The following is a 25,456-nucleotide window of genomic DNA, read 5'->3' on the forward strand; positions in this document are numbered from 1 at the left end:
GCATTTTTTTGCAAATTAAATGAGGTGCGATTTTATAGCAGAAAGTGTGAAAAACAAGCAAACAATTGAAAAAGTGACTGTAAAAACATGAAAAAATTAGATAGGCAAAATGTAATTATAGGAAGTGGTAGGATAAGCCAAATGCTACCGAAAACAAACATAAACTAAACAAGATAAATGCAAATTAAAATGCTAAAAATTAAAAAAAAAAAGAAAAACATAAAACAAGAGAAGAAAAGTTTTTCGTAGAACAAAAGTTGCTCAAAATGAATTTTCGAAAAAAAAATTGGGCAGTAGAGGGTAAAATTATGATATTTTTTTTGTAATTTTTTTGTTGCTAAAAACACATTTTCAAGGAAAAAATATTGACCCTTTTAGGTAATATTGACTCAAGAATACAAAAATTCTGAACCATACTATAATTTTCGTATGGTCTCAAAAATCATTTTCCCGTAAATAAATTAAATTTTGTTTTGTTTTAAATAAAACTTGAGTCCGGAAAGGTTTAAAGCCTTATAGGATAAATTTTGAATTTTGGAAACACGGATCGGAAATAGACGAAGGGAAGGGAAAAAAGAAAAAAAAATCCATACAATTTGGAAGCAATCCATACAAAAATGGTGCGTAAATATTCGAACATCGGTATCCCGGAAAAGAATTTTTATTTAATGTCTTCGGCAAAGCAAAAAGTTGTAGGTTAAACTAGAGTTTCACTTTAAAACTTTTACCCATTTCAAAAATTTAAAAAATATCAAAATCCGCAACAAAACAAGCCAGACCACTTATGCTCCAAACAACCATCATCTGCAGGTCACCGTTACATAACCTCGCTGAAATGTTGACCGATCCACGTAGCCTAGAGGTAACGCTCCCGCCTAGTAAGCGGTAGATTGGGGTTCAAATCCCGGCTCGGACCAACACAACTGGTGATCGTTTCTCTTCTGGATTCGATTGCTTAGTAAAGGGAAGGTAGTGTATCGTCACAAACTGGACCTTATCAAGACACCTTAGGAAGACAACCTATGGAATGTTAACATTTAGTTGATCAATTAACTGTCACTGAATCCGCTTTGTAAATGCCGGCCCCGATACTCTTCACGGGTGTTCCCCTCAGGAACTGGGAAAGATTTTCTTTTTACTAGTTTTTGATGAAAAAAAGAAATATTTTAAAGTATATAAATGTTTTACAAAGTTGTAGAACAGACAAAAAATACATAAAAACATATTGGCTTTGCATGTATTCTTCATGAATTATCAGAATTTAAGGAAAAAGTTATGATGTTGTCAATTTTTGGCCAGTTTTTAGAAGTTTAGACATCTAAAACCCAATCCTTTTCTTTAGTAAGTAATTTTCAGGAAACTTCAGCAAATTTTGCACAAAAATAACCTATGATAAAATAACTTTATCAAAAATGTTTTTCGTATCTCATTTCGGGATTTTTTTTTTCAAGCATCTAACAAAATTTCCAATGCATTTGTCTAAGAATCGTTGAAGCGTGATTTATTCGTTCCTGAACCACTTAAGTTTTAAAAACAATAAAATTGATGTTTTCCAAGTGTCATCCAGACAGCGCTAAATTTTCAAATGTCAATATTTCAATGGTAAAATTTTCAATATCCAAAAATGAATCATTCTTGAAATTTTCTGATCACTTCGAAAAAAAAAATCAAGCTTCCCATGCGCCAGTGCCAACGCACACCGCGGGTTTGGTTTTCTAGCTTCGGTGCGTGCCTGAACCCATTTATGTATTGGTATCTTGGTACATCGTACCAGCGCACCACGACACTCTCGGCTCGCCCCATCGGTTTTGTGTCTGGCACTCACCCATGGCATGAACCCAGTGTGCCGTGGTACGCGCCGTGGTATTGAACCCGTTTTGTACCGCCAGCGCGTACCACGGCACGTACCTCGGCTCGTATCGAGTGAAGCACCTTGGCACATACACCGGGTTCATGCCATGGGTGAGTGCCAGACACAAAACCGACGCGGCGAACCGAGAGTGTCGTGGTGCGCTGGTACTATGAACCAAAATACCCTCGGTTCGTGTGAGTCGGGTACGGGTGTAAACCGAACAAAGCAGGCGCAAAGCAAACCCGAGGTGCAAGTGAACCGCGTGTACCGCACGGTGCAGGGAAGCTTGAAAAAAATGATAATTTTAATGTCAACCCATTGCAAAAGGGACACAAATTCAATATTTCACCCTTTTTAAATGTTAGTCACACATTCTTATCAATTTCGGACTTCAGCTCATAAGAACTTGATAACTAGATTGTTGATGCTTAAAAATCGAAATCATTTAAATTCGCAAATCATTTGTAGAAAAAAAAAAGAACAAATGAGCAAGATGAACTTATGACTAATTCTTACTTCTAACTTATACAGTGTAGCCATTTTTTCAGCTAAACCTTAAACAACAGTAAAATCTACTTATTTCTGATTATTTTGAACAATTTGGGTTTATTAAGGGTTTAAGTTTATCAAATTGAATTTGTTTTTGTACACTTTTATGCATCTATACATTTAAAGATTTTGAAAACTTAAGGAGGTATTAGACTATAACAAACAAATAAACAAACTCGCACTTTTCGTATTTGACAGTTGTCCAAACTCGCAAACTAGCAAACAAAGCCAGGCTGTCGTTTCTGCAAGCAAATGGAGGTAAACAAACAAAGCTGATAAACTGTCAAAAAGTGCGATATTGTCTGTTTGTATGTCATATTTTAATACTTCCTTTATGAAAAATAGAGTATCCTTTTAAAATTACCTTACAAAACCATATACATATTTCCTTATAACTTTTTTTTTACACAAATTTAGTTTTAATCGTGTTTATTTTTTTTCTTTTAGAAAATTCCTATTCCATTAACGATGCACATCAACCAGAGCTTTTTGCATCAAGATTTGTGTTTCAGATATTTTAGTATCTTAGAAACTACGGGAACTATTGATATAATTTGTCATTCATTCCCTGTCTACAGAACCATTTTTACAATCAGATTATTAAAACATTGGGTCCGTAAGTTTGACAATTTTGGCATAAGAAGACAACAACTTCCTTGGTTGCTGTGCCCACTCTTAAGGTGAAACTTACCGGTACACTATTGGGGAGCGTTTTCTCCCTCGTTGCTTGTACTGTAGACTCATTATGCATGTCTGGGGGTATTTGTCCTGTTTCACATGGTCTATTGGTTTCGATCTGCAGAGGGGAAAGGGAGAGAAAGAAAAGAAAGAATGTTGTTGCATTAAAACGTTATACTATATGAATAATTCTTTGTGTCATGGCTGCATTAAACATGGCGGCGTCTTTTGCCGAAGAACGCGCGCTCCATAACCGCCGCCGTGGGTGATTATGGAAACATGAAATTCATATTTTTATATAATAACGGAATTGTGCGACCGTCTGAGCGCGCCAATGTTTGCTCAGTCAATGAAGTTCGGGTTCGTCGCTTGTTCCTCAGTTGATTGAAGTCTCTCCCGGGATGATGAATTCGAAAGGGAGTGCGCGACCCCATTTTAGTAAAGAGAGCTGGCCGGTGTTGTAGCTGAAGCTGAATTTAATTGCCCTCGTTCTGTGCGTAACTAATTGCGCCAGGGCGGAAGTGTCTCGTGTTCTTTGGGAGGAGGTAACGCAGTTATTATGGAAAGTAGATGACCTTTTTTTCGGCTTGGTTTATGTAAATTTTGTGCGAATTTTGCCGGTTTTGATGGTTGGTTTGCTGTGTGTTCTGGACTGTTGTGAAAATGTTTCGTAACATTGTTGTAAAATTAAAGCATTAATTAAGGCGAATAGGTATCTGTTTTCGCCGGGTCCGGTGGTTTAGTGGTTATCGTGGTAGCCTTCAAACCCCAGTATGGCCTGGGTTCAATCCCAGACGGACCCGGTGGCATTTTTCGAGACGAGATTTGCCTGACCACGCCTTCTATCGGATGGGGAAGTAAAACGTCGGTCCATTAGCGTAAAAGAGGTTTTGAGTGACTCACCACACATAACCTTTGGACGCCTAGAAATGAGCAGAAACTTGCAACAGAGCCCACAAAAGACCCGGGGGTCGTTAAAGTGGATTGCTTTGCTTTTTAGGTATCTGTTTAGTCAGCCACAGACAAATATATATGATTCATTGCAAAAATTTATCAATCACTCTTTACTAGAGCCATCTGGTTGTGAATGAGCGAAACGCAGCTGTCAATCGATTGTTAACGAGATGTGGTGAATTCAAAATTGCCGTGGTGAGTTTCCGATCGTTAAAAGATGGACTATCCTACTGAATGTTAAACAAAAATATGACATTTTTAAAAGCTTATGATATCTCTAGACTAGATTTTGTAGTCAGCTACTAACACAACCTTTAAATCATACTTTTTTTTGTATTTTTGATGATCCGCTTCACCCATCCAACACAATGATAACCGTCCAGAAACTCGCTTCAATTCACTTTCACCCCGATCCGATCCGGTGATCCGGTGAAGATCCAAAATTCCCACGTAAGTGACATTTACCGCTGATCGAAACGACCCCGAGAGGAAATTATTTCGAATCGATAATTATCCTGTCAAAATGGATTTTTATATTTCGCGTTCCTCGGCGCTGTTGGCCGTTGAGCTACAACTCACAGACAAACAGACGCGAATCATTGCATATTTTTTACAACTCATAAGAGAGAGTTTCGAGCAACTGTCAAACGCTGTGGTTAGTCTCAAAGTTGATGTGTTGAATTTCCGAATATTCAAGTTGGCCTTTGAAATTTTGATCTCTGTATCAAAATTTAAAAAAGAAACTTTTGTCCGTTTGTCTGTGGGCGCACAAGAGATATGCGAAACCGAACAATTCGCCACATGTACAAAGTGGCCCGAAATTACTTTGGGTGGCGGCGGCGGCTGATGGCAATTTACTGTGGACACCATCTCCGAGCAGGCAGGCAGCGTGTGTGCAAAGACCGGTATCATAGCGGAATCCAGTTTCGAGGTGGGTCGTCGGAATGGAGTTCGGGAGTCCTTTGGGGCCGAAAATTTATACAGCAACAGTTCGCTAAGCTGGTTGTCGTGGGTTTCGAACATTGACATTTTGGTTGAATTTGGTTGTGAGAAGATCAAGTTCCGCGAAACAACACCAGTTCATGACTTCCCGAAAAAACAAGAGTCGCTAAAATACCCGGGCACGCGTGACCGCCTCTTTCGCGGCATATTGAGACTGGTATTTTGCCACCACACCGGGGTTCGAAAAACAGCTTTCACCTTCATTTGCTGCCTGGGACGACTCGACGACGGATTGCGTCAACAGGCAGGGCACTTTTGTTGTTGGTCGAAGACGTCGTCAGATCACTCATAATTTCCTTGAAAAGTAAAGGTTGGGTCGAGTCATATTGAAGTAAAGGTCTGCAATAACAGGTGCGCGGAGAGTTGCCAAATAAGCTGCATGCATTTATTTGCGGTAGGTGACAAGAAAGATTAAGGCTGACGTTGTCATTTTTATTGACATTTGGTTGTTGAAACCTAGGAAAAAAGTTAGCACAAAATTTAAAATAAAATTCATTCATTCATTCATTCTCACAGAAAAATAGACATGGTTCTCTTTCCAATCCATTTATCAGCAATTTAACGGTCAATTTGAATGTTACGAATCTTACCATTTCTATTTTAAACTCACCACAGCTTATTCACCTGTAGATTTACCATTGTGCGTGCGAACTGTTCCAAGAAACTGTCAAACGCAAGTAAATAAGCTGTGGTGAATTCAAAATTTCGTGGTGAGTTTCAGATCAATAAAATTGACAGTTAAATTTTGCATTGATGGATTTAAAAAGAGAATCTCGTCAATTTGTGAATTCTCTGTGATTCACCAACAAATCGGATATGTTTGACTCAACTTCGTTCACTTCAACCTCAAATCACGTTGATTGGAAGCGTGACAACAACAACGGGGATCAATTTCATTGCTATTAATCCAAACTAATGATGTTTTCCCCCTCGTATATGTCATACGGGCAAAGACGCAACAAACATGAGGCTTGAAATGGCCTAATTCGATTCCCTCTCACCCACGCAAAATCTACGTGAGTTAGTAATTTGAAACTTCCCCCGTTTGAATTACCGGTGTCGCAATCCAGCTTCGGACCTTATGCGGTAGGACGTAATTTAAAGTTCGTGAAAAGGTCGGAGCAAAATAAATACAGGTGACATCTGGGGAGACACTGTGAAAAATTTACACTTTGATTTTTTTAAATTTATTGTATTATTTATTTTACAGACGCAGACGCAAGGTGTGAATAATTGTGCTCACTTGATGGCGCGGTCACGATCAACCGGGCTTACGCAGTTCAGCCCGAACGCGAGTGATTGATGCGCGGTTCGTTTGATTCAAATTTGTGCCGCCGCGCGCCGCCACCACTTTGACAGCTTGTCAAAAACAATCAAGCCTTTTGAGCCGTCGCGCGGAGGGAGATTATCGGCAACACTTTTGTTACGAAATGATTGTTTTTGAATTATTTTTGGAGCTGTCTGAGTTGAAACAAAGGAGTACTGTGTTATATTTGGGCGGGTTCATATAAAAAACGATACAGAAATGACTCTCTGGGTTAAGGAGATATTACACTATATCAAACATAGTTTTATAACAAAGACTTTTTGTGTTTGACAATTTATTTGCTGCTCTCTCATTATCGTTTGATAAAATTATGACTGTCAAATAAACAGTTTTTATTTGAAACAAATTTTAATGTAGTCTAATACCGCGTTTAGTATGCAAAACAACACGTGCCTCAATGTTTATGCCGAAAATGTATAAAATATGATACTTTCTCTGAACTATACATCTTAAACACGTGCAAAGATCGCACCCTAACCTTTTCTGCTCCCTTTTCAAAGGTTAGCATTAAATCACTTTCCCCAATAGTGTTCAATTACGTTCTCACCTTCAACCGAAAAGGCCAAATCCTCTTAAGTGCCCTCATGGCCACTACGTCAAAATTCACACAAAGCCGGGCAGGATGTACTCCATTTCAACGCCGAGCTAATTGTTATTGACCACCCTAACTTGGCACTCACCCGGTGTAGCATTTCACTCGAGAAAAAAAAGAAGAATCAAAAGTGAAGGAGCCATTGAACTTCACTTTCCGAAAGGGTCCCCCGAAACCAATTCCGCACCAAAAACACACCCCAATGAAGCACTTGAAGTGTGGGCTCCGAACTCCGACCAAATGATATGTTGTTACTGATCGGGGCGATGAAGCTCTTCTTCGGGCCGAAAATTGCAAACAAAACGATTTGGTGATCTCAATTCGAGAAGGTCTTCTCGCGGTAATTGGTGGTGCCTTTCGAGGTTAAAGTCAATTGAGGCACGAAATCGACATGAGTGCGCCTAAAACCAGCCATAAAAATACGTCAGTTGTGCGCATCTGCCCAATGTTCGAGCGCATTTCTTCATAACTGCAACGCTGGCTGTAGGGAGTTGGTGTAAAAGTAATGTGACGATTTTTTTTCAGTGTTTTGACAGAAAGTTGTAAGATGCCATAATGGCGTCCGCTGTGAAACGTCAAAATCGCCATAATAGCCGCGAATTTTATACCAAGCACAAAAATGGTTTGCACCGCACTCCCTTATTCAAAGCAGCGAAGCGAGCTTCTGTTGACCGTTGAAGAACCTTCGATGGTCGCCCGAAACGATTGATTTTTCAATTACGCTTAATCGCTCTCTGTTGCTTTTGTTCATAACAGCTGCGGCTTGGTTGGATGGGTCTTGATGTGTTTTCGAAGATCACCGCGGCTAATGAACGGTTTTTGGGTGCTTCTTCGTCGAAGAAGGGGGCTGATCTTTGTGCATAGCTATAATAGATCGACCGACGGTGGAATGTGCATCAAGGTTGCTTTTGGTACCGCCGAAGATTCGGCTGCAATTAATAACGTTTTAATGGAATGGTATCCATTCACTGGATTGATGGTCTTGCGAAGGGTTTAGAAGTCGTTTTAGGAATTGGTGGTGACCATCAGTAAGGGTCGGCATTAGTGTGCTGAAAAAGGGTTATTGCTAATAATAGAGTTGGTTCTGTTAGTTTATTTTGGCGACCTACCAAGCGATCGTAAAGAACATTCCGTGGCATCGAAGCTCGAAAGGCACGTCGACGAGTGTGCGAGTTGAAAAATCATGTTTAATCATGTTTAAAACCACAAAATAATTAAGGGGTTTTCGTAGCATCGATGCTCGGAAGGCACATCGACGAGAGTTAAAAAATAAATAAATCGTTTTAACCAGATTTACACAAGGCGAGTTAACTGTGTTAGCACACAACGGTACAATCGCTCCACGCAGGAAGTTACGCCACTCTTAAACGGAAGCACGATAACTTCCGTGACGCATCGTGGTCAACAACATCCGTTGATCCCCAAGATCTGCTCGCTCCCTCGTCGTCTCCAACGCAAGGGGGTTCACACTTTAATTGAAAAATAGAAACTAATCGATGCCCGAGAAATCGCTGTAAAAATTAGCCATTTACCTCACCCGAACGTGTTGCCTTGCCTCCTCGTGGTTCAAACATCGTGGGGACCTCGAAGAGACCTGGACGGTCCGTCGTGTACACCAAGTCTGATGTTAATGAGCTTTGAAAGATGCGAGAAACAAACTAATTACGGAAACACACGCGTTTGCCCATCGAGGTTGAGCTTTGAACGTGGGCAGTGAGTTAGGGGTCCCGGGAGATTGTGCGCCATTAGAGTCGATTAAGGGTTGACATCGATCATCGATCGATATCTGCTGTGGAGACCAATGCGGAAGAAAGCTGAGGCCCCTGGGTACTTTAAATGGGGTATTTATAAGGAAAATAAGGGTTTGCGGTTTGGACGGCGCACACAGAGTCGGCAATTATTGACTTTCTCCCCGCGAACGGATTGATTTCGAATAGGGGTTCCGATGTCAAAGTGCTTGAATCGAAATGGAGAACTCGTTTTTGTTTGCGCTGGAAAAGGGAGAGTTTATTGTTTCTACAGGCTTATATGAATCTAATTTTGTCATTATATCAAATATCTCATTACAAGGCAAATGTCAGAAAGCCTGGAACAACAGACTCGGTTAATATCCAGAAACCGGAGTAGGTTTTTTTTCAACAACTTTGTATGGGAGTTGTTGTTGAAGTCGATTTTAGTTGAGTCGATTGATCTCCAGAAGCCGTAGTCGAAGTCACTTAAGAGGATACCCAACTCCACAGCCCTGACATCGTCTTTTAAAAAACTGTTTCATTCAACTTCTGGAAGCCAATTTAAGAAAGGTCAACTTTGTATCCCATCGATTTGCTCATAAATCAGACCCTAACTGCATCTGACACACTGCAGCAGCTCGGTTCGTTGTGTTGATCCAACACGGATAAACCTGCCGCCCCAAACTCTTAACGACCCTGTAAACGACATCGGATCGGAAGCTTCATCTCCGCACATAAATCGCACCGAAAAACGAGAGCTGATGGGACGACAGATCAGCGCCAAGTTCACTAACGAGCTACTCCAACAAACGGCTCAACTGCCGATCAAAGGGTGTTAAGCTGCTGCTGCACCCAAGGTAGTTCATAATAAAGAGAAAAACATGCATTTAATCCGAGCTCGATCAAAACAGCGCGCTGAGAAATTGTGCCGCAGCGTGTCAAGATTGGGTCGTTTTCATAAAAAAAATACCGTTGAGCGACACAGGAAGTAGCCGTTTTTTGATGACGAACGGTCAGGTGAAAAGAATTTATGGCGGAACGGTAACAACGTTTTACGCACATTTTCCAACGCTCGTATTTTTGCTAAAAAAAAACTTCAACGCACCGCTCTAAAGTATATCCTTCGGGCGAGAGGTAAACCAACTTTCGGGGACTTTAAAATGCAAATTGCCCTCACCGCCCGAGCAAGCAACGACGGCCAGACTAAATTGATTTAGCGCCCAGAGCAAACTGCCAAATGGGACAGATTAAGTTATGCGTGGCGCGGCGGCGGCCCGGGAACCTGTTGCAAAAACCGGGGCTGATTATGTGTAATGTATACGATAATATCCCTGGGCCGAGATTGCTGAAAACTATTATGGCTTTAAAATGCGCGGTGTGGGCTACAAGCAATTTGGCCCGATTATGGGCGGTAATTGTGGGGGGTCAAGAAACTTTAATTCTGAAAATGAAAATTGGGCAGTTTTTCTTGGAACATGCATGTGCTGTTTTAAAAAATTGATAGTTTGAAAACGCTTTCTTAACATGACACTCAATACTACAATCTACAAGTTTTTACGTGAAATAGGATTTAGAGTCCGTCTAGATCAGCGATTCTCAACGGGGGTACCGGGCCTACTTGATTTACATAGCAGGGGGTACCAGCCTAGAACAAGGTTGAGAATCGCTGGTCTAGATTATCCGAAGTTTCGACTATCCGAAGTTTCGACAATCCGAAGGTTTGTATGGACCTCGGATACTCGAATCATAAGAAAATCATATTTTCTTAATTTTAACATCAAATTCGAGTTTTGCTACCCAGACCCCTCTTCGATTTGCGTGAAACTTTGTCCTAAGGGGTAAATTTTGTCCCTGAGCACGAACCTGAGCTCCATTTATCGATATCCCTTTACGAAGGGGCGGTACGACCCCTTCCATTTTTCAACATTCGAATATTGAACATTGTTTTTCAGCAATTTACAGCCTGTAATGGTGATGGTTAGGAAATGGGGTGTCAATGGGACTTTTATGTAAAATTGATAACGTATTCAGAATTCCGAAAAAAGTATTTTTCATTAAAAAAATATATATTTGCAAAAAATGGTTCCAAAAATTCTGCCATTTTCGTTACTCAACTCAACTCAACAATATTTTTTTGGGACATGTCATTTTATGGGAAATTTAATGCACTTTTCGAATCTGGCATAACCCAGATGGAGCATTTTTCATTTAAAACAAAAAAAAAAACATTTTAAAATTTTTTAACTTTGCATGGTTATTTTTTAGAGTGTAACAATGAATTACAAAAAAAATATGTACAGTGGACTCTCTCTGTGTCGATATTGGAGGGACCGTCGAGAGCAGGAGGTATCAAATTAAAGAACAAAAAATCAAAGCATGCTATTTGAAGGGACTAAAAAATGAAACAGATGGAGCAATATTGATATCGAGAAGATCGACAGTTTATGGTGAAACAAATTTTAGTATTTGTCATAAGAGCATCATATTTGGATAACGATATGAAAATAAGAAATTTTAATTTATTTTCATTGATTTGTACAGCATTGTTTTAAAAGTTTATTTTCGTATTGATTTTTTATTTGTATTTTCTTTGTGTTTTAATAATTTATTATGAATTCGTAAAATGAACTTCTTGCAAATTCAAAAACATTGTACAATTAATAACGATTTTTTCAAACATTTTTTATTCTGATTCTCAATTTAAAAAATATAATCTATTACACCTTGAGCTTGCATCTTAAGCTTAAAAAGTAAATGTGTAAATTTTGGCGAAATGACACTTGAATAGCCCAAAACCTTAAATGCTTTTAAAAATTTAAGATTTTTTTTTCAATATCTGTAAAACGAAAAAAACGAGATTTTTAGGCAAATTATTGGCTTGGTTGAAAATAAGGTTGGTTCAAAATTATGGACTTTCAGCAAAATCAATCTTTTCATGTATATTTTTTGTATTTTATACTCAAAAGTTGTTGGACATACCCAGCAACTTTGTCGAAGACCAGTTTTTTAAACGTAGAAGTTCAGAATTATGGTTAGGTGAAAGCTGAGTACTTTATGAGTTCCGAAAAACAAACATTTTATATTTTGAAACTTGGTCTTATTGATTCAAATATACAGCCATTATAATGTTTGAACTATGCAATTTAAAACTCAAGTATTTCGCAAAAGCGCAAAGCACGAGGTTGCATATGAAAGTGGACATCGACCACTAAAAGCGCTTAAAATATTTATCTAAAATGCTATTTTTGAAACTCGAAAAAACTTCATTTTAAAGTCTCAAAATTTAATAGGTAAGTGTATGTTTCAATGTTAAAATTAAACATATTTCATAAAAATAACATAAAATCTGACCATAAATCAATATTTTGACAATTTGGCAATTCTAAGAACAAATTGAGATTTAGCGGACACATACAAAAACTTATAATTGGACCTTTTTTTTGTCTGGAAGAAGGTTTGATTTGAATTTAACTCTGTTGCGGTCCAAACTTAATGCTGTAGCTATTTTGAAGAGCACTTGTAGAAATCCTTTTTGTCACTTGAGCTCCCCTTTTCCGATAACAAAAATCTTTTTAATAACATGACTAACATGAAAATATTGTTCAATCATCGATTACCTCTAGGTACAGCATTGCTTCTAACCATCACGAGTTCTCACGTTTTTACGATTTTTTAAAAGAAGTTGGTCGTCGTTGACAATGACCGCTCAAGGTCACCCGGGACAGACACGAACGACAAAACAAAGAGAAACAAAAAAAGTTATATTTCTTATCAGAGCAATTCCAGCTCAAATCGGGAATTTTTCGGGTACTTTTGCACCCGACCCACTCCGAATTCAATGAAACCTTTTAGACATGTTATGATTTTCAAAAAAACAGTTGTAGTAAAGGATTTTGGTATTTTTTTAGGAGAGACATACCATCCTGCATTTTCGTGAGTCTTTTTGTCACATTTTAGGCTATTTTCACAAACAAATTGAACGAAAAAAATCGTGACATCACCTTAAAATTTAACTTTTAAACTTAAAAAATGAAAAATCTCATAAAAGTGGCGTGTATTTTTCTTTCAGTGTATTTTTGTATCAGAAAGCCCATCCAATTTCCTACAAGTTTGTCTTTGACCACTTTTTGATGGCTTCGAGATACAGTAATTTTTAAATTTCAAAATACAAAAATATTTAAATAACTTACGCCTTTCTCAAATGTCATTTTTGAGTATAATTGGCTCCATATACACAAAAATTGCTTATATAGGCCTAGGATAACATGTCTAAAAAATTTCATTGAAATCGGAGAGGGTCGGGTACAAAAGTACCAGAAAAATTCCTGATTTGAGCTGGAATTGCTCATAAAGCTACTTTTTAACAGCAAATTTTCATCATAATTTTGAAAAACGTTATGTATTACCAAATCCATTATTATTACAACCATAGAAAAAATATTTGCAGTTATTGTCTTTAAATGGTGCAAAGTCTTCTAATGGTGCCATTTATTTGTTCAAATCAAGTTTAGCAAATAAACCTGACATCCAGCTTGTTACCACATTCAGCTTGAATTAGTTTCACTTTCATTTCGTGGAATGTCGCTTGTTAAAAAAGCCGCTGGTATCATTTTATACAACATTCGCTATTTTACATTTTGCTCCTAATAAACTAATTCAATGAAACCGGGAAATGTCTCCTTCTATTCAAACAAGAAATAGCGCGAAACCGCTAACCAAGTGCCATGTTGCTTCCAATTATCGAGTGGGTCCCAAAATGGTCATCATAAAACTATACACACTACGATGGATCGAAAGCAAAAGTTGTTTGAGCTCCGTGTGAGAATCTCTCTTTTCGCGGAACTGATTAACGGTGGCGCTGGTCCGGCTTATGTAAATGAGGTGCCACTTTGCCTACGGTCAACGGGGGGTTGGACCCCCGAAATCCGGTACTACCGCGTAAAAGCTGCTCTCGTTTTCCCCTTAAAAAGGGGGCTTTTGGGGTAGATAAAGAAACTTCCAGGTTTCAACAAACAGGTACCACGAAGTCTGTTCGAGGAGAATGTCAAAAAAAGAAATAAAAGAAAAACACAAATGATGACGGTCATAAAGTGCAGTAAAACGTTAGTTTATTGCCCTTCCGTTTCCCCGGAGGGGAGGGCGCGGACGATGGCGACGACAACAACGGTAATCACGTGGAAAGAGAGCGGATTAATTAGATACCGTGTTGTTGTGGTTTGAGGTCGTTCTTTTTGGTTTCTTTCAGATATTTTGCGCGATGCTTTTTTGAAAGGCCATCGTCGGGGTAATTTATGTTAATTTTTCTAACCATTTTCCCTTTGCGGCACAAAACAATGCCACAACAACTCATGTTTTTGGGAGGCGGCTAAAGACGGCGAATCTATTCAAATTCTAATTTTTGAGGAGCAAATTGTAAGCTGCGGATTGATGCATATGAGAATAGATAAAGTGGTTAAGTTTGGGTTTTAAACTTTGTTCACTAGGTTGATTTGTGGTTCTATTCACAAATTAAAAAATGACCTTAATTTATTTTCAGGTATAACATTTAGTGTTTTGCCCGAAGCAAATATTTTTTAAAGTTTTTACTCCTTCAAAATCGGAACAAAAAATCAGGGGGCCAATTTTTTTTCGAAGGACATCAAAATTGTAATGGAAATGGAAGTCTAATCAACTGAAAACAATTTGATATGCGTTTAAAATCATATTTAGCATGACTGGGATCGATTACTCGTGATTTTTCTGTACTTTCCTGAAACCGGATCTCATTTATCTGTACGAAAACTGTGTCCGAATCTCTCATCCGAACTATCGTTGGATAGGTAATCGAAAGCCCTTCCAAATGAGTCCAAAGATCGTAGATATGGCAACTCTGTCAATTCTTTTTGAGACTAGATCTCAATTGAACTTAGATGGTTCTAGAGGTGGGCAAAACCGCTCTTTTTTAGGAGCCGCTCATTTTCACTCGCTCATTTTAGTGAGCGGCTCTTTTGAACGGCTCTTTCGCTCTTTTTCAAAATTCAGATGAAAAGGCGTTTTCTTGAGCAACACGAGAAAATGGCGGATAAGCATTTTGACAGCTGGAACTGTTTTGCAAATTCCGAGACAATAGGCAACTTTTTCACAAAACTCGAATTGTACATTAATCGCTGTCCTCCACGCCTATTTTGACACTACGGGTTTTGTGAAATAGTTGTTGTCTCTGAATTCACAAAATATTCTAGTCAAATTTCTTATGCGCCCTTTTGAAATGTTGCTCCAGATTTGAAGAATGGTGTGTGTTTTGTATGCCTTTTTTATTGGACTTTTCTTAAAATTATTTTTAAATTATTGTTTAATCGGGCAAAAGGATTTAAGTTTCTACTCCAAAATGTCCAAAAGTGTCCAAGTCAAGCATTTTGAATTGCTAAAAATTTGTATTCCGGCAAAACTTTTATGTATCTTTACGATCAGTTGCGCAGAGATTTTTTCTTAATTTTGTTTAGAAAATCATTCAGCATACTTTTGGAGTCATTAATAAAAAAAATACTTAAAATAAGGGTCCGGTGATCAAATATGGGCATAAATGCTATGCAGAATTTTTCAATTTCAATTTTAAAAGTTGCAATAAACCCTCAATGAATTATGTCAACTCAGATCTCAAAATGTCAGCAAATAGCCCCTCTTTAACCTGCCGTTTTTTGTCCAATAGTTCTTGAAAAAGTACACCATGAAACAATTTTGTCATTTATTTATAAGTAATGACCAATTTAAAAATCACATTTTTAGTTCTCAAAACCAAATTGAATACTCTAATTTATTGAAAATTCGGCTCGCTCTTTTTTTGCCCACCTCTATTTCCAGATCTTTCGTGTTGCCCAAGCAGTAGAGGTGGGCAAACCCGCTCTTTTTTGGGAGCCGCTCATTTTCGTTCGCTCATTAAAAAGAGCCGCTCTTTTGAACGGCTCTTTCGCTCTTTTTCAAAATTTGGATGAAAATGTTTTTTTTAAGAATCGTTTGATTTTATAAGTTAATTCACATAGAACTTTTATAAATTATTGGATAAAACAAATTAAAATTGAAAACGAGAAGATGCCCTTGAAAACCATAGGCCTTGGTGGTCTCTTTGTCAAGATTTCTACTCGAACCTAAACATTCGAGTAATTGAATGGCATCCAAACTTAAATCTAGGATATTGGAAACAATGTTTTTAATTTTAAAATTGCGTATATTTCTGCAAGCATTGAACTAGTGCTGATATTTTAATTGGAGAAAATATTCTGTGAACTCATTTCTACATTCTGATTTAATCGATAAAGTCTATAAACGCTAAAGTTTAACCGGACAAAAGGGTTTATTTATTTATGTTTTTCAAAAATCACAAAACTATTCCGTAGATTTTTGGTAATATTTTACAAATTATGCAATTTGAAAAGCTCAAATTTGTATTCTGGTAATACTTTAATGTACAATCAGTTGTACAATGAAAAGTTTTTTTTCATTTGGTTTAGAAAATCATTAATTTTTGGGATTAATTTTTATAAGCATTGAAATATTCAAAATTGCATTTTCAATTCTCAAAAACAAATTTCATACTACAATTTTTTGGAAATAAAATAAATTATATTTATAACATAAATTATGCCGGTTCTTTCAAAAGATCGAAGTTTAAAAAAGAACCGCGGTTCTTTTCTTGTGAGCCGCGGTTCGTTCGTTCTTTTCAGTGAACCGGCTCTTTGAGCGGCTCGCTCTTTTTTTGCCCACCTCTATAAGCAGTGAGGAAGGCACCAACCAAGTAGGTGAATTAAGTTAGTTTTTCTTAATAGTCCTAACTAATACCTACAGAGTTGCATTGGTGATTTTGAACGGTGTCTTTGTAGTCCCGAGTCGCGAATGACTTGTCGGGCCGAAAAGTTGTACGGCTTTGTTTTCGTCTAATGTTTGTTTTGCCACGTTGGCCGTGGAGTTTGCCACGCGATTTTTATTGATTTTGACCGACCACATTTGATTATTTTTCTCAATCCTTGGTGTTTTTTTATTATCAATTTGCATAGTTTTTATTTTTATATTTTTGCATTTAATATTTAACATGTTTTTTGAAAACCAAAGTCCTTCCCACAGGATCAATGCTCGGAAGGCACGCGTTCGATTAAAAAAAATCCTCATACCCATCTTACTTAACCCCTCAAAACTCATGTGATACCTTGTCGGAGACGCAGCCGATTTAGCGATCTCCATCACTCAAGTATTGGACTAACATTCCCATCCACTTCCCCGTGTCTTACCACTGGTCTTGGCCGGCGTCGGTATTGATCAGCACGATAGGGACCTTTGAAAATTGCGAAGGGGTGATGATTGGTTCCTACTTTTCATCTGTGGTCCACGGAGCAATTTTTGGGGGTCCTGGTTAATAACTAAGTAGCATCTATGGGTAGGCACCAATGCTATGCAATGCTATAATCCTAACTAATACCTACAACTTAGCTGAAAATACTTAATCGATCAGAAAATTCCTTACCAAGAAACTAGTTTTCAAATATTTACATCCCAGCTGCCAAAATTGTATGGAGACTTGTATGGGATAACCAATGATGCAAAACGGTTACTTTGGTCATAGAGAAGCCCCTCGAAAGTTTTTAGTGAAAAAAAAAAAAAAACAATGTAATCAGATTTTGATTTTCGTGGGGAATTTGCTTTCTTTAAATGGCTGTATCTCTGGCCTTTTTAAACCAAATATGTTTGTTATCCTTCAAAAAACATCCGGGCAAGTCTCTGGTTTCAAAACCTCTGGAATCCGGAAGTGTTACTTGGCCACATAAATATTGCGGATCCTTCTGGGGTAGGTTTTTGTCCGGGTATACAACCGAATCTATAAGTCATGGTTTTAATCATTTATTATTTATAAAAAAAAAACATTACAAATTTGCTCCAAGACCTATTCTATTTTGGCCATCAAACCATCATCCAGGAAGTTTCGTAATACTCAATTTTAGTCAAATTTCAATGGTAGATTGCCTTAAAAATTTCAAAATGCATTTTTTCAATATTTCCACACCGGCATTTTGGCCGCCATCAACTCTTACTGAACAAACTGAAACAAAGTCCCGATAATTGTCAATACTGCTGTTTGACCTCAATATTCGCTTCAATTAACATGCAACTAGGACACACTGATTGTAAATTGCCACTTCTGCTACAGATCGACTTTATGGACCTGGTTGATCAATCCAACGGTCAATTTGCATGACCAATCCCTAAGATTGAACTACCGTCTAGCGTCTCATCAGGACTGTCTCAACAGTCGATAAACAATCCGCACTGCCCCGTGTATGGTCCGTGACTAATCATAACATCGCGTCGATTTGCTACTACTCATTGCGTTCAAGTGGGTCTTGTCTGGTGTAATCTGCAGCAAGAAAAAGTAGCTATTCCACGCGATCTTGTCGACGAGTTGATGTCCATGCTCGATACCGCCGCCTCGTTTATCAAGAAGATTATTACACCATCATCAGCGCGCGCGTACAACTTGAATCTCCGATCGTAATAGTACATCAAGAGGAGAGCGTCCTCGCCAGCTCCGCTGCTCTAGCCAACGCCAAACAGATGCCATAATATTTTAATGAATTAATTAAATTCAGCGTTTACTACCCACCATAGAGAATTTGCAGCAAAGCTAAAAGACGCGTGTCGCCACCTATGAACAAATAGCGTAAACCTATGATTTTTAGAAAAAATGTGTTTTTTCCTTCCTAATCAACATTTTTATAAAACTTATGCCGGATTCGGATGAGAAAAATTATTTCCAACAATTTGGTGTATAACTTTCCAATATTTGTTTGATTTTTCTATGAGAAAACTGTAGATTTAGAAAAAGATAGTAATTTGGACTATTTGGCAAGAAAGTCTGTCAAAAATCAATACAAATTGTTGAATATACGTTAACACATCTGTTATCAACTATATAACGGTTTATTTCATTGATATATACGGGGAAACTCATTTTTTCGTGTTCCAAAACATGTTTTTTAAAGAAAAAGGTCACAAATTGTTGCGCGCCCAAAAGTTGATGTTCATTATTTTAAAGCAAAAAATTTTTCTCGTCTTTTACAACTAGTTTCATGAAGATTGATGCAGGGAATCATGAGAAATAAGCGATTTTGTTCTTTAATCGACAGAAAGGCATACGACTTTAGGCAAGTAACCTCATTTTGGCGCCACCTACATTTGAAACGCAGTCGCGCTGCAAAACCTCAATCGCCACCACCACCTTGGCGGGATCATCCGACAAGGTCCGGTTGGTTGGTTGCCGCTACAACCGGACACTACGGACTGGACGTAACTGGACTGGAACCGCAACAACGTGACCAAGACTTTGGAACTTCACACGCTGAGCGGTCAGCTGTGTCTACTAGTAGAGAGACTGATGCGTGTTTTTCCAACTGGTTGGTGATTGCCGGGTTGCCGGGCTGAACGATAGTGAGAGTGAGCGTTGAGCGTGGAGTCCCGTGAAGACTTGCTCTACATGTGTCTTTTGACGGTGTTGACTCGTTGGTTCGGGGGCTGGAACGGACACGGAATGCTTCTTTTTGGTTGATAATAAGGGATTGTAGGCAGCTGAGGGTGGTCTGAAGTGATTTGATTAAAAAACTTTTGGTATTCTGCAATATTTTTCAAACTCTACAAAAATACATTAAAACCATTGTAACAAAAATTTGGAGTAAAACTGACAACACCCTCCTACCAAAACCCCCTTCAATTCCTCACTAGATCTCGCGATCTCAAAGTACATATCGCGTATGTTTACGTACAACAACCTCCAGTAATTTGATTTGATTAGAGGCTTTCGTCCCCAATCGACAGAGCTGCTGCTGCCTTTATCATCATTCACTTCGACGTCGCCCCTAGCATTTCTTCGAGGTGTCTTCCCATGACGATCTTCGACTCACCCCAACGTTCGGCAGACAACGTGTCGAAGCGTTTTTCCCAACTCAACTCAACGACGAACGCGAGGCGAGGTTGGGATCAAAGATCTGTAATAATAATAACGGAGGAAGAAAGTGAAATTTTATGTTGTAATGAAACGAAACGAGCCCGAGATACGTGCAATCTTTTGCATTTTCCCCACGACCATCAAACCATGTTGGCGTTTGGGTTGGGTCCAGAAGAGTTCAACGTGGCGCAGGTTTTGGCGTTGTTTTCACTTCTTTTTTGGCGAACGCGAGGTGCAGCCAGGCTTTTGCATGATGTGCGATCGTAATTTTTTGCTTTTTGTTTTTGTGATCTGAGGGTTGCTTTTGGGGTTGGTTTCAAGGAGTAGCTACGTAGCTCAAGTGCCCGGTAGCGGTAATGTGGTCGAACTAGCTTTTACTGAGCGTCGTAAAAACACCCCAGCGTTTGTACAGAGTATCTATTGAAACCCAACATTATTGCTTACATCTTAACTAAAAGTCACTGGATTGTAGTTTACTTTGGGGTTGGTGGTCTTAGGAAAAGAGAAATGCTATGGTTTATCGTTTCTTCAAATATTAGCAAACCACCGTCGAGATGCTATTTATGACATGGTATTGTAAGTTAGATGACCATTAGTGTGTCCCAGAAAAAACTTTGTTGCGGAAACCTTCGAGCTCACCCAGATTTGACAGGTTTTCACCTCAGGAACAATGTTTCAAATTACCAAAAATCACTTAGAACTCGCGATTTGCGATTTACTGAACAATGGCCTGTTTTCTTTTAGAAAATATCATATTTTGTTCTAAAACGTTGAAAAATTCTTGTAAATTGACCCGTATTTCACTACAAGTCATAGTTAGGGGTCACACTAATGCTCATCTATAGAGGAAATATCCTTATTATCGGCACACTAAGCTATAGTTCACGACGGGCGAATTGGCTATGAACAAGTTATGAATTGTTAAAAAGTGACGCTGATCATTTTTCTAGCATTTTTGAGGTCATGTGAAGGCTGAGAAAATACTCTTAAATTCTTATCTTGATCCAAATATTTGTTGCTAAATTATAGCTTTGCAAAGCATGAAAATTAACATTTCATTGAGCCCTTATTTTTCAATCGATTTTTTTTAAAGTACCTATCACAAAGTGCTTCAAACATAATGATAGTTATTCTACTATCAAAAATTTGCAAAATATCAATGAATTTATGAAAACATGTTTTTCCTAAAAAATTTTTTTCTTTTTTTACAACAGATTTCACAAGTTTGTTTTTTTCCATGAAAATTTCAATTTTAGTAATTTTCTTTCAACGATTTCGGTTTTGAAACTATTTACTTTTAGTGTCATTCTCGAATGTACATTTTTGCAATTCCGTCGTGAAACTACTTACTTTTCCTGTCATTCTTGAACGACGAAATAGCCTACTTTTCTGTACCAAAAATAACAGAATCGAATAGCAACACTTTTCAAAATAAATGCTGAAAAGTTCTACTTTTCAGCACTGAAATGGGTGCTGAAAAGTTGAACTTTTCAGCACTTGTTTCGAAAAGTAACCCTTTTTAACATATTTTTGATTTAAAACGATTTATTGACAAAATACATGAAAATTCGACTTAAAATTTCACTCAATGGGTGTTTTTCGAAATTGCAAAAAATGTTGTATGGAAATCGTTGCAAAACTTGATTTTTTCAGCACTCGTCGTATTTATCCAACTCGGTGAACCTCGTTGGATAAATGTACGACTCGTGCTGAAAAAATCCTCTTTTTGCAACTTGCTGCATAAACTACTATTAAAGCATCCAACTGGTAGTTGAAATATTCTATTTTTCAACACTTCTATCGAAGAGTAATACTTTTCGTTTGAGTTTGATGGATAAAAGTACAACTCGTCCGGATAAAATCTTCTTTTGGTTACTTGTTGCATAAACTACTTATTTGGAGTAATTTTTAAACGAAAACCTGAAATAAATTTTAAATTTAATAACAAAAAAATTAATGATTTTTTTTTCAAGACATCGAAATATTTCTTATTTTTTTAGGTTCCAGTTTTTGATGCAAAATTATGTTTGCAATCAAAACGAACTTTACAATATTTTTTATAAAGTTTTGTAGTTTTCAGGGTGCTGTCCAGATTCGATTATCCGAAGGCTTTAGAAAAATTTCACTTTGGATAATCGAATCATTTTTTTTTCTAGACTACGCTAAAGTGATTTAAAATTTTAATATCGAAAATGGCGGGGATGAAATTTTGAAATTTTGCTAAAATTTTAACACTTTTTAGATTTTTTTTTGTATGTAACTTGGCGGTAGACTGACCTATAATATTTTCGGAGATCAATTGTGAACACATCATTTTTCAAAATTCTATCTTTAAATCAGGCAGAAACATAGGTCTAGTTTGTCTCAAAAAAGCTGATTTGGCTTTTGGATTTTTTTTTGAAATATATTGTCCATCAATTGCTACTCCATAAAAATCCATGAATATTTTAGGAGCAATCTCAAAATATTCGAGAATCTGTATCTTGAAAAGGGATTTTCTTAGCACTTTAGTGTCTTCATTAAGTGTAGAAATAGCCACTGAATCCACTTTTTAAATGTGGCTCCGAAAATCTTCATGAGTCATGGGAAAAAAAAACTTTTTTATTGTCTTCGGAAAATTTGAGACAAGATTGTCAACAGACGGTTATACTCTAAGTTTAAATCCAACATTTTTGGTCCAAATTTTCTAACAGCTAATCTATTTGAATAAAATCAATCGTTTTTTGTTTTATTTATTTAAAAAAATAGAAAAGGCAAATACTGTGTGAAAGAAGAAATTGTTTTTGGACATGTTACGATATTTAGATTAAACGTATTGTTTAGAAAGAACTCATGTTTAATTTTCAGTCTAAAAAAAAACATTTGTGAAAATAAGATAAAGAACGATTTGTAGTCACTTTAAGTGCAATAACCTGACAATGATTTTTGTCTATGCGGTCATGTCTGCAACATAATTCATCCGTTATTTACTCTAACTTATAAGTTGACAATTTTGTCCACTAAACATAATAAAATTGAAAAAGGCAGGATTTGAACATATGAAGTTTATTATTATCGATTTCGTGAAAAAAAACATTAATTTAAAATGTGTATTGTGTATTTCATCCAGGTGACTTTAGCTTCGATATAAAACGATTACAAATTTATATTGAGACCTGTGTGAACAAACATGTGAAGCAAAATGAAGAAAGCTCGAACTAAAAACACTTTTTGAAATCATGGCAAATTTAGCTATTTTTATAAGCATAACGTTTCAAATACTTAACAGTTTGATTCAGAAATCATTGACACTTCAAAAAAACCTACCCAAATAAGCAACTGTCCCCTTCAAGTTTTCAGCAGCTGCCTCCCAAAAAGAATCCCGTTTTATCTCTGTGACATTTTCGTCATCCTCCCAGTTACTCATCTCATGCCCCAAGGCAAATGCAAAGATGGCATGAGAAAAGGTTTCAAATTCTTTTCAACTCCTCCGTTCCCTTTCGGAAAAAAAACGAGCTTGCGACCGATTTTCGACGGTCAGCCGACCGTTTATTATTATGATTTATGTCGCATCTCGCTGCCGTGCGTAGCGAAAAAATAAAATCCCCTCCAAAAAAGCACAACGGTCTTGCAGGGCAGACCCCCGAAAAAGTAAACAGATGTGGTGTTTCGGATCTTCGGACATGGCTTTTTCACAGCACATTTTGAAATCAAATCTCGTCTCGCTCAGCAGCTTCCACACCTCGTGTGGTTTGGCTTTTTTTTTGCCCCAAACAGTGACATCGGAGAAATCTAAGTTGCTCCCGGCGGGAGTTCCGCTGAAAAATTAAGCGGTTTTTTGTTTGTGTCCCCAAATTCAGCCCAACTATACGTTTGAACTGACCTGCAAAAACATTTCACGGTGGGTTTTATAGCCCGCTGGAAGTGAGTGTTTATCGCGATTAAATGTGGGTTTTTTCTGCTTTTATTTAAATCTACCAACCAATTTCGTTCCTTTAGCTGAAATTCCACCTGAAGCTTCTGGATGTCGCGCTGGGCTTTTCGGTCAAAACTGTGGAATCTGAGAGCAAATAAACTTTTTTGTCACGTTTTAATGTTTCGCTGCGTGGTTTCCCTTGCTTACCCTAGCTTTGAAGGGAGGGCGAAATTCCGTAACTATTTGACGCCGTTTAGCGTTCCGTTAGGAACACATGGCTTGGGAGGACAGGAAAGAGATCGCATTTTTTGTTGTTTTAAGGTGGTGTGGGAGTTCGATGGACGGATTTGCTTGACTAACGGTCTGTACTGAACATTGTTTTTTGTCCAATTTTATAGTGAATTCTTTAGCAGGCTGATAGAGAAAAAAAACTACTGAACCGGTTTATTTTAAAAACAAAAATTTTGCACCTTTTTGAATGTTAGGGTTGAAATTGGTTGAAACCTTTGTAGATTGGGAAAAATAAGAGTCAATAAGAGCATGAAATATCGGACAAGTAGGTTTCCCATACTGATAGATTACATATTTCTGCATGTAATATTACATAAAATTTTGCCTTTTGATAATTAAGGAAAACATGAAAAAAATATTTTATCTTCAAATCTTTTCTTTTTAAGTTAATGATTGAAAAAAAAAACAACTGTTCTGGTGAGTAGTGCATTTTACAATACCGTTTTCTTAAAAAAAATGATTCTATGGTTTGCATTTAAATTTTAGTTTCTTTTAGTAAAACTATGTTTTCTGAATTGTCTTCATTTTAACATAGGTACAAGTTTGCTGAAGACACAATATCGATCAGAAAATCTCTTCCCGAAATAATTACCCAGAGACTTCTTGTATATACAAACACATGATGCAGAATGATGCCCCCCCCCCCCCCCCCCCAAAGTTTGAATACAATTTAGAATAAATAAATCGGCAGAATTGAAAACATGCTCAAAATAGTAAAAAAAAATCATCAAAACTCTTGAACTCTACACAATTTCACTCCAACGTCGGCATACCACAGATTCAAGACCAACGCTCCCGCGGTGTATAATTAAATTAAACGGAGAGAAAAGGACCACGTACGGAGAGCGTGTAGTTTTGTGGGCACGCGTGCCAATGATGACCATCTCAACTCCCCCCTTCAAATGAAGATGATCACGACTCTGGGTTCATCCAGCATCCTCTCATCCCCGTCAGCGGGGAACAACTTTTGTGAAAGGAAGTTTGATGATTGTGCGTAATTTTTTTTGTGGACATGTTTTTTTTTTGGTACGACTTAGAGGTCTTGAAGAGTTTTTAGTTATGGTGCTCCGCCGAGGAATGTTAATTACAAGACTCGCGGTAACTTCAGGTGGACAACTGTCAATGACATGACATTTGTTTGCTTGTTAAAATGGGAAGCAGTAAATGTTTGATTCTCTAGGCTTATCCCACGATCTGCTGGGGCTGGTGGATTTGAAACAATTTTCAGCAACACTCTCAGCAACGAAAAATAATGAGAGCAGGTCATTGCTGCGTTGGCGCGCTCAAAAACCACTGCTGCTGGGCTCTCAACCAAACCCGGAGCCGGTTTCGGTCAGTAATTAAAAAGATTAATGTCAGATGATTGCCGAGAACACTCGCCAGGCCTTCAAATGGACGGACGGCCGCCAGAAATCTCTGGACGGACCAACGGAGACCACACAGCTGAGCTTTGGAGTCACTGAGAATCGTATTCGGTAATTAGATCGTTCTTCAAGGTGAAACGAATATCTGAAATGAAACATGGACCCCGATTAGCAGAACCAAAACGTTCCACAAAGCTCATCCCGAAGCACGATCAAACATCGAAGGAAGATGAGCGTATAAATATTCATGTCAACA

General features: G+C 37.7%; 1 protein-coding gene across 1 annotated transcript in view; it reads right to left on the bottom strand.

Moving 5' to 3' along the window:
- Window positions 1–25,456, bottom strand: part of LOC120418471 (uncharacterized) — a 78,331-nt gene that overhangs the window by 40,857 nt on the left and 12,018 nt on the right. The window contains exon 2 of the mRNA XM_039580904.2: window positions 3,093–3,197. Within this exon, the coding sequence (XP_039436838.1) occupies window positions 3,093–3,152 (60 nt within the window). The 5' untranslated portion in view covers window positions 3,153–3,197. The remainder of the gene's footprint in view (window positions 1–3,092; window positions 3,198–25,456) is intronic.

This window comes from Culex pipiens, chromosome 2 (assembly GCF_016801865.2).
Source record: "Culex pipiens pallens isolate TS chromosome 2, TS_CPP_V2, whole genome shotgun sequence".
Taxonomy (NCBI): domain Eukaryota; kingdom Metazoa; phylum Arthropoda; class Insecta; order Diptera; family Culicidae; genus Culex; species Culex pipiens.